This window comes from Barbus barbus (genome assembly GCF_936440315.1).
Source record: "Barbus barbus genome assembly, chromosome: 28".
Taxonomy (NCBI): Eukaryota; Metazoa; Chordata; class Actinopteri; order Cypriniformes; family Cyprinidae; genus Barbus; species Barbus barbus.
Window position 1 is genome coordinate 4,082,450 of NC_136756.1, and position 15,100 is coordinate 4,097,549.

The 15,100-nt window shown below is 44.5% G+C and overlaps 2 protein-coding genes across 3 annotated transcripts in view; both read left to right on the forward strand.

Annotated features, from left to right (window-relative positions):
- Nucleotides 1-6,985, forward strand: part of LOC306847843 (interleukin-17 receptor C-like) — a 31,396-nt gene extending 24,411 nt beyond the window's left edge. The window contains exons 8-16 of one of the 2 annotated variants that reach the window (XM_079382031.1): nt 1,517-1,656; nt 1,744-1,806; nt 2,249-2,300; nt 2,645-2,868; nt 3,056-3,109; nt 3,200-3,251; nt 3,385-3,480; nt 4,823-4,861; nt 4,940-6,905. In XM_079382031.1, the coding sequence (XP_079238157.1) occupies nt 1,517-1,656; nt 1,744-1,806; nt 2,249-2,300; nt 2,645-2,868; nt 3,056-3,109; nt 3,200-3,251; nt 3,385-3,480; nt 4,823-4,861; nt 4,940-5,625 (1,406 nt within the window). In that variant the 3' untranslated portion in view covers nt 5,626-6,905. Of the gene's footprint in view, nt 1-1,513; nt 1,657-1,743; nt 1,807-2,248; nt 2,301-2,644; nt 2,869-3,055; nt 3,110-3,199; nt 3,252-3,384; nt 3,481-4,822; nt 4,862-4,939 lie in introns of both variants that reach the window. The other variant, XM_079382030.1, reaches the window with a different exon arrangement.
- A 309-nt stretch (nt 6,986-7,294) lies between these two features.
- Nucleotides 7,295-15,100, forward strand: part of LOC306847869 (protein disulfide isomerase CRELD1-like) — a 29,187-nt gene continuing 21,381 nt past the window's right edge. The window contains exons 1-5 of the mRNA XM_079382084.1: nt 7,295-7,419; nt 8,768-8,890; nt 9,683-9,765; nt 9,902-10,012; nt 10,380-10,471. Of these exons, the coding sequence (XP_079238210.1) occupies nt 7,327-7,419; nt 8,768-8,890; nt 9,683-9,765; nt 9,902-10,012; nt 10,380-10,471 (502 nt within the window). The 5' untranslated portion in view covers nt 7,295-7,326. The remainder of the gene's footprint in view (nt 7,420-8,767; nt 8,891-9,682; nt 9,766-9,901; nt 10,013-10,379; nt 10,472-15,100) is intronic.

Sequence of the window (15,100 nt, forward strand, 5' to 3'; positions counted from 1 at the left end):
TGTAACAAAACACCAACACTATATACTGGCCTCTAACCCTGTATATTTAAGAAAATTAAATATAGCCTTAATACATTCCCACATTTTCTCATCTGCCCCCAAAATCCCCTTCAAACTCCATTCTTGTTCCAACTCATATATCTTATCTTGCATGATCCTCCTTTCTGCATTGTATTTTTTACACATTCCACATTTTCTGGAACATTACATTCATCACGATTTTGGAATATTATAATGTCTCCCTTTGTTATCTATGTCCCACTTTTTCTGCCATGATTCTCTCACTTTTGTTTTAATTAATGATTTGGCCTCACCTTTAGCAAACGGGACTTTCATTATTTCCTCGTCCTTTCATTTCAGTGCATTCTTTGCAGTTAAATCTGCTATCTCATTGCCCTCCACGCCAGTATGAGCTGGAACCCAACAAAACTGCAGATTAATTCCAATTCTCTCTATATTTAACATTAACATGGCTATCTCTTTAAATAAATCATCTCTTATTGTTTCAGTTGAATTCAAACTATTAAGAGCTGCAACAGAGTCCGAACAGATGATTATTCTTTGAGGTCTTCTTCTACCCACTCTAACTCTAAAATTATGGCTACTACTTCAGCTGCAAATACAGATAATTTGTCATTAATTCTTTTACATATAGTTACATCAAACTCTGCTATGTACACTCCTACTCCTACACGATCATTCCTTGAATCTTTAGATCCATCAGTGAATATTAGTATATACTGATAGTAGTTCTGCTTAACATATTCTTGAACCAACTATCCAGTATGATCAGCATTTCTTTCAGTCCATTCTTTCTTGTTCTAAAAGTTTCAAGTCTACATTGGGAATTGGGAATATCCATGGAGGAACATTAGCCCATACCGTATTTGGGCCGTACTCAAAACTCTTTAAACCATATTCTTTCACTACTGTATTAATATCCCAGTCGAATCCTTTACCTTGGTCAAGTGACAGGCAGACCCATGAACATTTAAAAACATCCACACATTAAAATGATTAAGAGGATTAAAATGGCTAAGACATGTAAAACCATTAAAACTCAAATATATAGGTATAAAACCATCTTAAGAGAGCGGTATAAAACATGTGTCTTTGTGTGACAGTGTCACAAGGTCCGTTCATAGTTTTGGAGACTTTCTAACCCCAAAACCCAGTTAGTGTCTGCAATCTCCAGCTGTGATTCTTATAGATTCATTGGCTTCTTAAACAATCATCCAATCCTCCTCACTGTGTAGGGACAATATATTACATTTTGGCACACAAACATTTGGAGAAAAACATTTTTATCATTATTTTGAATCAAGAGGTGAAACTGCAAAAGCAAATAGTTAGTGTTTTGTCTGTTTTGCTAATATTTACCAAGGGTGCCAATATTAGTAGAGGACACAGTAAATGCCAATCTGATTTAGTCAAAGAGGTTTTTTTCAAAGATGTGTAGTCCAGGCCCATCAGTGGCCCACTAGGACCTTCTCTCATTGGCTTTGTTTTCCAGTAGCACCCAAGCTGCACAAGAAAACTGACACTGTGACAGGAGCAGTGATACTGTATGTGGCCAATGCAGATCAAGAGAGATTTCAGGAGTTTAATGCGTGCCAGAAGCTGGACAGGAAGGGACCCTGTGTTAAGGTGGAATGGGTATGTCACGCTGCTCTATAAGACATTTGCATTTATTTGCTTCATTTAAGGTTTAACTTGTTTGTCTGTCTCTTCCTTAATGTACAGAAAAATGCCAGCCACGAGTTTAAGATTTCACCCAGCTCTGTCGCCCCCTGTCTGTGCTTTGAGGTAATGCCACCAAACATTTATTTGCTTTCACATTTATTAATTTAGCAGACACTTTTATCCAAAGTGACTTAAGAGGAATACAAGTGATTCATCATAAACAGGCAATAAAACACAAGAAGTGTTTGTAATACAAGGTTTCAGACATGGTTTAGAATAGTACAAGCTACAGGGAGGGATTAAAGAAAAGTTGAATTATTGAACAAATATATAGAAAAGCATCACATATTAAATTATTGCATACAAACATACAGAATCAATTTGTTATATAAGTTATATTGACTGAAGACTGAAAGCTAATACAGTGATGTTTATATTAGAACGTGAAAATTGTGTTTAAAAAAAACTGTCTACCAAGAAAGTAAATATTAGCTAGTAATATTATTCGTTTTGCAGTTTTTCTTGCTTTTTAACTGATGCTTATTCTGTTTCTGCTTTTGCATAGATTTGGGGACAATTTCTCCGGAGAGAGTATTGCCCATTTTTGAACGAAACAGGTATGGCATTCAAAAATATTCAGAATATTTAGTCACACCTTGGTAAAATCAAAGCGTTTACAGGCTGGAAGTGGCTTTCTAGTGGGCACACTCTTTCACGTTGAACCAAAGAGAACGCAGCATTAAACCTGTTTGAAGAAAAGACACATTTCAGTTTGAAACCTCCATTCTCACAGGCTCATATACTATAAATGGGACTTTTGTTTGTTTTGACAAACTGAGGAAAGCATGGGAGCATTCGTGCAACAGATGCTGTCCATAGAGCTTCAGCTCAGTAAAGAACAGTGCAGTCAGTGCAAACACTGTATAACATCATGAGTGTCTGGCTCTGGTTTCGTTCTCAGCGGTCTCAGGCTCCAGGGTGTCTGTGTCTTTGGCAGAGAATAAAACCCGTCACAAGCAGCCAGCTCTGGTCTGGACCCTCAGCACCCCCTGCAGACTGGAGGCTCAGCTGTGGTTGTGTAGGAAGGACTCAGGACTGGACAGCAGCTGCCATGCGGTCAGCCGCAGATCTCAGGTCCACACCCGGCTGAACGACAGCTGGAAGGAGACCGACCACAGACACTGGGTGCGAACATGTACTCCTATGGGATGGGGCAAGTTACATAATGGTGAACTTTAATATTCTGGGTTAGGGGTCCGTTAAAATCATAAGAACAAGAACTGTACGCAATAATAATAGTGAGGCTTCACTTACAGTATAAGCTAGAGAAAACTGTTTACTTCTCTAATACTTTTTCTTTCATCTGTTGCAGCAGTTAGAAGGAGAGTTTTTACAAGTGGATCGTCATCCTTCATTGTGTGTGCAGGTACCTAACACGTATTTGATCACATTTGCTGTCTATTTCTGACATACCTGTGTGTTTTGGGGAACTGGCAGCATTGTGTCTCTTTTCCAGGTTAAAGTGGCAGGAATGGATGGTTACCTGGGACCAGTATGTCCTTTTGAAGGCAAGAACTCACATCTATTAGTTCTGAATAGAGAGCAGATTTAATGTGCCATAACTCTTCAGTACTGCAACATAATGCATTGCAGATGAACCAGACAGTGGTGTAATAACAGCTGATTGTTTGACTGTTGCAGTGGAGCGGGCTCGCTGGAGCGTCCTGCTGGTGCTGTGTGCGCTGCTGGTGTGCCTGTCAGTGCTGGCTGCCTATGCAGTGCAGGGGACACTGAAGAGTGAGTAGAGCACGGATCACACAACAACTTCAAGCAGCACAGCTGTTTTCAACATTGATAATAATCAGAAATGTTTCTCGAGCAGCAGATCAGTATATTATTATGATTTCTGAAGATCATGTGACACTGAAGACTGCAGTTATGATGCTGAAAATACAGCTACACATCACAGAAATAAATGACAGTTTAACACATATTCACATAGAAAACAGATGTTTTACATTCTAATAATATTTCACAATATTACAGTTTTTACTGTATTTTTAATCAAGTAAATGCAGGCTTTGTTAGCAGACTCCTCTCATTTTAAAACTCCTACCCCAAACTTTTGAAACTTTTTACACTCTACCTTTTTACAAGTAATTTATCAGGTTTTTAAATGTGCAATAATAGCTTAAATGGTTCAAGATTCAAGATTTTTTATTTGTCACATACACAATTATACAGAGTATAACCAGCAGTGAAATGTAGGTCAGGTCCGCTCCAAGGACAGTGCAATTTTATAGAATACAAATATTAAGAAAAATAAAAGTAGAAAAAAATGAAAGAATAAAAGATAAAAAAATATAAATATAAATGTGCAGGTCAGTTTGTTGTTGACATAAATAGTAATATAACAGGAATGTGTAAAAGAGTTGTACAGGGTATTTAAATAGCAGCAATATGAGGTAGAGAAAAAATATGAATAGCTTATTGATATCTGATATTTACATGGAGTCATGTGATGTTATGACACAGAGTTAGAGTTTAGGAGCCTGATGGCCTGGGGGAAGAAGCTCCTCCTAAGTCTCTCAGTTTTTGCCATCAGGCTACGGAAGCGCTTACCAGATGGAAGCAGAGTGAATAGACGGTTAATGGTGCAACTATAATATAACCCCATTAAAGCTATGAATTCATATGCGTGTGGAAAACAGTGGCATATGGTGAAAAATATGTGCTGTTGTAAGGTCAGCTGGTCATCATGTCAAAATAAAAGCTCAACAGGATGAGCAGAATCCTGATACGGAAAGAAAATACACTGTGTACTATCCCTCTTATTACATGGCCACAATAAACGCTGATTTGACTTGAAATTATGTGAGAAGAATGAGAGTGTGACATGAACCTAAGCTATGTAGGAAGTCAGTGGTTGGGAAAACAGTCAATTAATCAGTCCTCAAAAGTTATCTTTACATGCACTGATTTTTCTCAATTGGAACGAAGCCAATCCTATTTCAGATTCTGAAAGTTCTGATTATATTTTGGCAATACAATTTAGATTTTTGCTGCAATTGTGATTTTTGTGTAAAACTCTAAATCTTTGTGAGCTGAAGTGCTAATAACCCGTCTCTCTCTCTAACAGGCTGCGTGTTCAGATGGCTGAAGGTGGACGATGTGAACGGTGAGCTTGCTTCTTGCTCTCCCCTCTCACGCTGGTCAGTTCCTGTAGTTGGCGTGACTGAGGGTCATGTGTTTTCAGCCGCGGTGGGGGGCGTGGAGGTGCTGCTGGTGTGTCCTCCCGATGCCGACTGTGCCGTCGCTGAGCCGGTGTGCCGTCTGTGCTCCAGTCTGTGCGCCGTGGGCTTCAGCGTCTCTCTGGACCTGTGGAGCAGCTTGGAGATCAGCGCCCTGGGGCCTGTGCCCTGGCTGCACTCCTGCCTGGATCGGGTTCAGCGGTGCGGTGGCAAGGTGGTGCTGGTCCTGACCCCAGCAGCCTGTCAGCGGGCCGAGGAATGGGGCTGTCGAGTTGCCCAGCAGAAACCGGAAGAAGAAAGGAAGATGTGGGTAAACAGGGGTGTCCAGTCACCGACGTGCTCCAAGGTCTTTGACGCTTCGCTGAGCTGCATTCTGGCTGACTATCTGCTGGGTCGAGCCAGAGACTGGTTCATCCTGGTCCGGTTTGATGGACAGAGCCCTGCCACGGCCCTGCCGGAGTTCTTCAGGGAACTGCCTTTGTTCAGCCTGCCTTCTCAGAGTCTGGACTTCATAATGGAGCTGAGGCGAGGGGCAGGTAAAGGACAGAGAGTATCAGAGCACTGGGTGCGAGCGGTGGCGTCCAGAGCAGTTTCACGCTCGCTCCGAGGGCTCCCTCAGGACTCTGTAAATCCGGGGGCGGAGGAAGCTGTCCCGCTACAGCCCTGCTCTCCACACCAAAACAAACACTGAAGCCTGGGTCTAAACTAGTCTTAGCCAGACCTCTGGTTAAACAGCATCAGGTCAGGAACCAGAAAAAACTGATAAAAACATCACAATAATCTACACCACTCCAGTCCATCAGTTAACATCTGGGGAAGACTAAAGCTGAAACAAATCCAGCATTAAGACGTTTTTCACTAAAATACCATTTTCCATAATCCATAATAACACTTCCTCCAGTGATAAAGTGCATCTCCTGTTGTCTCTCACATCAGAATCCAGCCACATATTTGTTTAGAGCTGTTTTGTCTTGTAATCGCTGCTTGATCTGTGCAGATTTCTCTCCAGATGTTAACTGATGGACTGGAGTGGTGTGGATTATTGTGATGTTTTTATCAGCTGTTTGGACTCTCATTCTGACGGCACCCATTCACTGCAGAGCATCCATTGCTGAGACACATTTCTACAAACCTGATGAAGAAACACACTCATCCTGATCTCTGATGAACTGAGGCTGAGGACATTTTCAGCACATTTTTAGTGAACTCTTCTCTTAACGTGTGCTCACATGTAATGTGGCTCAGAGAAATTTCACAGGTGAATCCAGTCATTTCAAAAGGAGTCCATGTGATCTGGAGTTTCTCATGTTCACGCTGATCATGTGGATTCAGCTCCTTCACAGACAGAAAGCTGCTTGTGAGCTGTGCTTCATATATTGACAATAGACAATGGAGCTTTTTCACCCATGAAATCTTGTCTAAATTGCTAATGTGACACACCTTTAGACAGGAAGACACCATGTGATCCACGTGTACATGCTGGATGCTGACTGTGCAGAACATTTACTGAACAGAACTGCATAGCCTAGGAGGCGATTTCAGAAACTGCCCAGGTCTGACATTGATGTAAAAGTGTGTATATGATATGTAAACCTATGCCTTATCTCAAGCTCAGAATAGAGTCTGCAGGATGGACCAGAGCTTGTTTTACGTAAGGAACCACAACAGACCAGCTGGACTCCCTCTTGAAGACACGAAGACACACACAACATAGCAAAACTCAATGAAAAAAGGTCAACATTGTGAGAGGAGTCACTTTTTTCCTCTGACTAGTGCACAAATAAACTGCCATGCCTTTCGGAGCAAAGGCTGTAATAAGCTATATCTCTCATATAAGATGTAACCGTAAGCTTTTGAGTCATGTGTCCGGTTACATGAATGATTTGTCTTTTGTCAATTTTTGTTTTTATTTTATTATTTTTTTGTGGCTTCAAGTTGTGTGCCTATACAGTAAAAAAGTGTGACAACTATAGCCCCAGTCTCATTGGTTTAATTGTATAATAATGTTCAACAACTTGGGATTTTTTTTTAATTAAATGGCATGAAGTGTGTTAAAATTGTATATTAATATTAAGTTGTATATAGAGAAATACAATCATGCAAACTGACACACAATGGATTTGTCAGTCCGCATGATGTGTTTAGCAAAAAAATTAAAATAAATAATAATAAAATATACTTTTGTTGATTAATAAAAAAAATAAGATATTAATCTGTCATGGCCTGGGCGATGACGAAACGTGATCCACAACTTTCATTGTGGCACACGGCGGTCTGTGATTGGCGCATCAGAATCCTTCCTTGATGAGGATTGGCTGTTTCCACCCGGAGGCGGGACTTGAGCAATCAGCCGCAGCACACACAGAATGAGCTAGAAGCGCGAGCGCCGGGGATGTGTGATGCTGAGATATTAGAACTGCTCCTGAAGACTGTTTCTGGCGAAAGGATTTGGAAGCTGCTCACGGCCCAAACGCAGTCTTGTGAAGTGAGTATACCGAACAAAAATCATCGCACTTCGGCGTAATGTTCAAGTAAAAGCTTGTGAATTAAACAATGTTTTGATGCAGGGTCGCGTCACAGCCAGCGTCGTAGAAACATTGTAGCAGTTTAACGAATCTAGTGTAGAAGAGCAATGCGATGAATGACATCGTTTATTTGAAGACTAGAGCTGTAATGTTACATGGATATATGAACTCCAGCAGACGCTGTTGGGCATCTTTGATCTGGCCTACACACAGCAGCATCAGCATCAGCATCACAGATCAGATCAGATCAGCCCGGAAACACATCTCACAGGAAGAGGAAGTGATGTTTCAGTCACACTGGGATTCAGTGCATGAGGGCCGGAGAGATCACACATGGGGAAGTCATGGAAATGCATACAATCTATATATATATATATATATATATATATATATATATATATATATATATATATATATATATATATATATATATATATATATACTTATTGCTATAGTGAATATATATATATATATATATATTTTTTTTTGAACAATTTTATTTTCAAACATTGACATACAGGTTAAGACAACAGTTACATTTTTCATTATAACTGGGAAATAAAAAACATAAATGAACTCAAAGATAACTCAATACTCTTAAAAAAAATTAAAACACAGCACTAACAAACTTGACTACATACTCTATGCTATATACTCTATACTATATACTCTATACTATATACTCTATACTCTATACTCTCAATGTCCATCAGTTCCACAAAAGAGTCACCATCTCCAAAAAGTCAGAACACTTTCCAGATGGACCAGAAAATATGAATTTTGTTTTTCAAGAAATAGGTCATCTTTTCTAAGGCGAGGCATGAGGTCATCCCCTTTATCCATTGAGACACGCCAGGACTTTCTTCCTTTTCCACGTTTAGCTTCCAGCAAACACAGAATTAACAACAATCTTTCATGTTTGGTGATTTTAAAATTCAGAGGACACATATGTAATATACTCAACCTAGGATCAAGAGGAATTATTTTACCAATGATTTGACTTACAATATTCAATATTTTAACCCAGAAACAACTAACTTTAGTGCATTCCCATGGAATAAAGTTCCCTTCTCTTGTTTACATTTGTAGCATATATCAGGAATATTCAGGTTGAATATACATTTTTCTAGTTTTGCAAGAAATGTCTCTATAAAATGGTTTGTCAAAATCCTTATCCAGTAATCATCAACTTCAGTAATGGGAGTAGTAATTGATTGGCTGTGTGTAATGCATTGGTGAGGCATGGCAGTGAGGTGAGTGGTTGTGGTCTGAGAGATCTGGACACTGATGGCCGTGTGTTCGGTGCAGGTCGGGATGTGCTGGTCGTGGCCGCTCGTGTCTGCGCTGGTGCTCTGCTCGCTACTGTCTGTGGGGACGGTGAGGACGGCGCCCTGTCAGACCTGCCGTAAACTCACAGACAGCTTCATCCAGGTCTGGGCCATCTCATTCACTAGCTACTCTTCATTTACTTCAGAGTGAAGTTGGATACTCAGTCAGCTTCCCTTGTTGAAAATCCAGCATATGCTGGTTAGGTGTGTTTTGAAGCATGGCTGCTGGTCCTCAGCTGGTCCTAAGCAGGAGCTAGTTGCTTAGGACCAACTTACAGTAGGACCAGCTCAAGCCAGCAGCCATGCTTCAAAACACACCTAACCAGCATATGCTGGATTTATATGAGTCCATTTATATGAGAAATCAAAAACAAAAGAGAAAATAAAATAAAAAAGCACATGAAAAAGACACATGTCAGCACACTGAAACTAAAGGTTTATTCACAAGAGGCAGTGCAGTGTTTCATCAAGCACAATCATCCTTCTTTCTAAATAAACTTTCTAGAGCTGCAATTTTTGCCATTTTAAAAACTATTTAATTAATAGTAAATGTGCAGACATCTATCTTTTTGTTTTATATGAAAATGATCTTTTATATGCACACATATAACAACAAATAATATTACACAATATTTAAAATTATTTCAATATAACTTTTTAATATAAAAGTCCTAAAAATAACAGAAAACTTACTGTCATACTTGTGAGTCCTGAGACAAGGAAGAACTATGAAACTAATCTAATCGTCAAAATCACAGTCTTGTTCAACTTCACCTTTAAAATCTGTGCAAATATATTGTGATATACATCGGTGTGTAATTTATGCATCATTCTCTAAATCTATTGTTAAGGGTTTACATGTTGACAGTTCAGATGATGGTGCTTGTTTCATTAGGGTTTAGAGCGAACAGCCAATAAGAATTTCGGAGGAGGGAACACGGCTTGGGAAGAGGAGAAACTGGCCAAATATGCACGCAGGTAAACATCTGTACTGATCCGACTCAGCGTTATTACAGAACAAAGGATTGTCATATATATTATATGTCGCATATATGTGATCTGGTCTGCAGCCTTTGTTTCAAAGCCTGTTGTGTGTGTGTGTGCGTGCGTGCAGTGAAACACGTCTGTTAGAGATCGTAGAGGCTGTGTGTGAGAAGTCTGACTTTGACTGCAACAGACTGCTGGAGCAGATAGAGGACCAGGTGGAGACTTGGTGGTTTCACAGGTGCCTGTCTTCTTTTGTTTAATGGTGGTTTACATTTTTTGTGAATGTTTTTTTTTTTACATTTTTACTCTTTCCCTGAGCCATGCTTCACTTGCACTGAAGTTTTTGATGACTGTGAACAAAGATTGTATGGTTTTCTTGATGCTACATTATTAAAAAAAGAAAGACCCATCAAACAGGTTCTGTTCAGAGTGTAAGTTGGCTACTTGCATATCCTGAGAGAACAAATTATTATCTGTTTACTCTGAGTAAACTCACCTGGTTGAGTCGTTTAATCTCATGTAAGATGTAAGCGTGAAGTGTGGAAATTGTTAACTGACATGCAAGATGTTGTATGAATGATAATGTGTTGTGTGTGAGGTTACAGACAGCAGGAAGCTCCAGACCTGTTCCAGTGGCTGTGCATTGAGGAGCTTAGACTGTGCTGCCCACCTGGACACTACGGGCCTGAATGCACAGGTGATCACGCACGCACGCACACACACACACACGTTGGTTTTTGTGGTTTATGGGGACTCTCCATAGGCGTAATGGTTTTTATACTGAACAAACTGTGTGTGCTATTGCCCTACACCAACCCTACACCTAAACTTAGCCCTCACAGGAGACTGAGCATTTCTACAATTTAAAAAAAAACTTTGTTTAGTTTATTTTTAAACCCGTTTTACAAATGAGGACGTCCCAAAGGGAGGTTTTTGGAGATTTTGTCAGGTTTACCTCACTTTTGGGTACAAATTTGTCCCCAAAGTAGGCACACACACTCACACACACGCACCTGTACGAGACCAAGCCTCCTGTGGAACAGCTTTTATCTGATGTGCTGGTCACACTACTGATCTAGTAATGAATTGTGTTAGTCAAAGCTTGTCAGTGTAGACAGGTCCATCAGAATTGGTTGTAAAATCGTCGCTGGATTTTGAGATGTTGCACATTCTACAACCAAATGAAAATCATGTTATTACTATAACCATGTAATTTATTCAGTGATCTCTGGATAAACATCCTTTTGTACTATTGGCCCCCAGGCGGGGTAATTTGAGCATCTCTGCCTTACGACAAATCAAATAATGTAATATTTGCTCAAATACAAAAAGCAGCTGATTGGCTCTCCCATATTTTCCACAGAAGCAGTGGTTTGGTTATGTTGACTCTTAAAGGGACAGTTCATCCAAAAATGAAAATTTGCTGATAATGTACCCACCCTTAGGCCATCCAAGATATAGGTGACTTCCCCCGGTTTCATAGACAAGGTTTAAGCCTAGTCCCAGACTAAAATGTAAGGTTGAGCTGTTTAAACTGTAAGAAACGTGCACTGACTGATCTTAAAATATATCAATGGCCTTGTTTTGTCTCAAGATGCACACCAGTTATGTTTTTTTCTAAGGCACATTTATAAAATTACTTAAAACTCCTAATTGAACTATGGCCTAATCCTGACTTAGTCTAAGCGCTGTCTGTGAAACCAGGCCTTAGTTTCTTCAGTAGAATAGTAAAGAAGATTAGCTGAAACTGTGGTCCTTGATCATTCATAAAATCAATCAGTCAATGATGAAAAAAAACACAAAACAAAACATGCAAGACAAAATGAATCCATGTGGGTCCTGATGATATACTGAGGTCCTGTGAAGTGAATTGATCAGTCTGTGCAAGAAACTGAACATTATTTACAAAATTATTACCCATAATCCATAGGCAAACAGGGAAATCTGGTTCCCTATCTGTCGGTCACTACGAGTTATGTCGTGACGACATTAGGGGATTTACTTGAGAGCCCCGACTGCCTCTGATAAGAGAAAACGCCAATGAAATTTGGCTAGTGGATTTTGCATACCTGAGCCACTCCCCGTGCATACGGGTATAAAAGGGCGACAGGTGCATCCACTCATCAGATTTTTGCTTCGGAGCCGAGTGGATGAGAAATCTTCAAAACAGATCAGATCTCCACAAAGCCGTCTGCCTCGAAGTTTGTTCCTGGGTGGCGTTACGGTGCAGACAGCGGTGTCCCTGCAGCAGCGATTCCCCTGGGCACTTCACCTGAAAGAGCAAATTTCTAAAACACTGGGCGGTTCGCGTCTTTTTAAAGATGCCGTTCCGTCCGTGTTCTCTTGGTTGCGGTCGCTTCCTGTCCTCGGATGACGGTCACGAGCGTTGTCTTCAGTGTCTGGGCATCCAGCACGCTGAAGATGCGTTTGTGGATGAGTCATGCGCCTGTTGTGGGCGTATGAACATGGCAACGCTGCGTTCTCGCCTTTCCTTTCTGAAAGGATTGGCACCCTCTGCCGCCACCCGTCCCGGTCTCTCTGGCTCGAGCAGAGGACCGCCGGCTGGCGCTCTGGGAGATCTGAGGGTGACGGTAAGAGCTTCTCCGCCGGGCACGTCCCCGCGGACCTCTTACTCCTCCCGCAGCGCTTGTTCCGTCCGGTTCCCGAGTGATTTCGCTGGTTCGCCTCACGGGGCCGCCAGCATTTCATTCGGTGCGCCGCCCGAGGATCAGATGTCGATCGCGGCATCGGGGGATGGGCTTTCGTCCTCTGAGGATGAACGATCGGCGGGGCTGCCCCCCTCGGGTGTTGTCGCCACTGCCGATCCGGACCCAGAGCTGACGGCCATGCTTGCCCGGGCAGCCGTGAGTATCGGGCTGGAGGTCAACAGACCGCCCAGTCCCGAGCCCTCGCGGCTGGATGATTGGTTCATCGGCGCAAAACGCGACCAGCGGCCGCACTTTGCCCCGGTGCCTTTCTTCCCGGAGGTGCATGAGGAGCTGACGAAGTCGTGGACGTCTCCCTCCTCCGTCCTCACTACCCTCGATGGCGGGGCGGCCAGGGGGTACGTGGATATTCCCCAGGTGGAGAGAGCGGTTGCGGTGCACCTGTGCCCGCAAAACGCCGCCACCTGGAGGAATCGTCCGCGTCTCCCGTCCAAAGCCTGTAAGCTGACGGCCGCACTCGCCGCCAAGGCCTACAGCGCTGCGGGCCAGGCCGCCTCTGCCCTGCATGCCATGGCCATCCTGCAAGTTCACCAGGCCAAGGCACTAAAACAAATGCACGAGGGTAGTCCCGACCCGGGGTTGATGCAGGAGCTGCGCACGGCGACTGACTTCGCTCTCCGGGCGACGAAAGTCACGGCGCGGTCCCTCGGGAAGGCGATGTCCACGTTAGTGGTCCAAGAGCGCCATCTCTGGCTCAATCTGGCCGAGATGAAGGACGTCGACAAAGTACGCTTTCTCGACGCCTCCATCTCCCAGATGGGGCTATTTGGCGACACTGTCGAGGGTTTTGCCCAGCAATTCTCGGCAGTACAAAAGCAGACGGAGGCAATTCAGCACATCCTCCCTAAACGGCGGGATGCTCCAGCTGCCACCGCTGGCCCGGTGCGTCGAGCCTCTCGCAGGAGTGCGGCGCCCCCTGCGCCTCAGCCGGCCGCCAAGTCCTCCAGGAAGACGACAAAGCGGCCCTGACGCGCACAACCCGGAGATGGAGGAATTTGCTCTTTCCCAGGAGACGACGAGGCTAGCGTCGCTCCTTCCCCCGGAGGAGGGCCGGGTGGAGAATCCTGTGTTTTCTTTTCTTTCTGTTCCGCCACTGGCTCAAGGGCCAGTGGTACCCACATTGTCAAAGAAAGAGCAATTTCCCTTCCCTCCGGGTTCCCAGGTCTGCGGGCTGACAGTGTGCGACGCAATGCCTCCTCACTCTCACCCGAGACCCATATTGCCAGTGGCCAAGAGAGTGCGGTCTGGGGACGCGATGCCTCCCCGCGCACCTCTAGCCAGTCCCCCCGGGGACTTAGGGAGTTTTGTGGGGATGAGTCAGAACGCACTGCCTTCTGTTCCATCCAACCTTACTCCCCCTCGCTGCACCACTGCGGGCACGTCGATTGGGCCTTTGGTGCCGCTTGCACGGTATCTGGGGGCGTGGCTTGCGCTACCCAGCCCGTCTCGCTGGCTCATTCGCACAGTTCGACTCGGCTATGCGATTCAGTTCGCCAGGCGGCCGCCCAGGTTCAGCGGCATCCTCGAGACTTCGGTGGCAGTCCGAGATGCACCTGTCCTGCGCGAGGAGATTGCTGTCCTTCTGGCAAAGGGTGCAATCGAGCCGGTCCCTCCAGCCGAGATGAGGCAGGGGTTTTACAGCCCCTACTTCATCGTGCCCAAGAAAGGCGGTGGCCTTCGGCCAATCCTGGACCTGCGAGTCTTGAATCGGGCCCTACACAAGCTCCCGTTCAAGATGTTGACGCAGATGAGTTCACTCCGTGGATTGGTTTGCAGCGATCGACCTGAAGGACGCTTACTCTCATGTCTCGATTCGCCCTCGACACAGGCCGTTCCTACGGTTTGCGTTCGAGGGGCGGGCATGGCAGTACAGGGTCCTCCCCTTCGGGCTCTCCCTGTCTCCCCGTGCCTTCACGAAGGTGGCGGAGGGCGCCCTTGCCCCGTTACGGGAAGTGGGCGTCAGGATCCTCAACTATCTCGATGATTGGCTCATCCTGGCCCGATCGCGAGAACAGTTGGGTGGTCACAGGGACCTGGTGCTCCGGCACCTCAGCCAGTTGGGGCTTCGGGTCAACTGGGAAAAGAGCAAGCTCTCCCCCGTGCAGAGAATCTCTTTTCTCGGTGTGGAGTTAGACTCTGTGAGTATGATGGCACGTCTCTCGGACGAGCGTGCCCAATCAGTGCTGAACTGCCTGAGTTCCTTCAGAGGCAGGACAGTGGTTCCGCTGAAACAGTTTCAGCAGCTCCTGGGGCATATGGCATCCGTAGCCGCAGTCACGCCGCTCGGGTTGCTTCATATGAGACCACTTCAGCACTGGTTACACTCACGGGTCCCGAGATGGGCATGGCGCCGCGGGACACGTCGTGTCACCATCACGCTATCGTGTCGCCGCTCTTTCAGCCCCTGGTCGGACCTTGCCTTCCTACGGGCCGGGGTGCCCTTAGGACAAGTGTCCCGGCATGTTGTTGTCACAACAGATGCCTCCAGCATGGGCTGGGGCGCTATATGCAACGGGCAGGCAGCCTCGGGGCTCTGGATGGGGCCTCGACTGCTTTGGCACTTCAACTGCCTAGAGCTGTTGGCAGTGCATCTGGCCTTA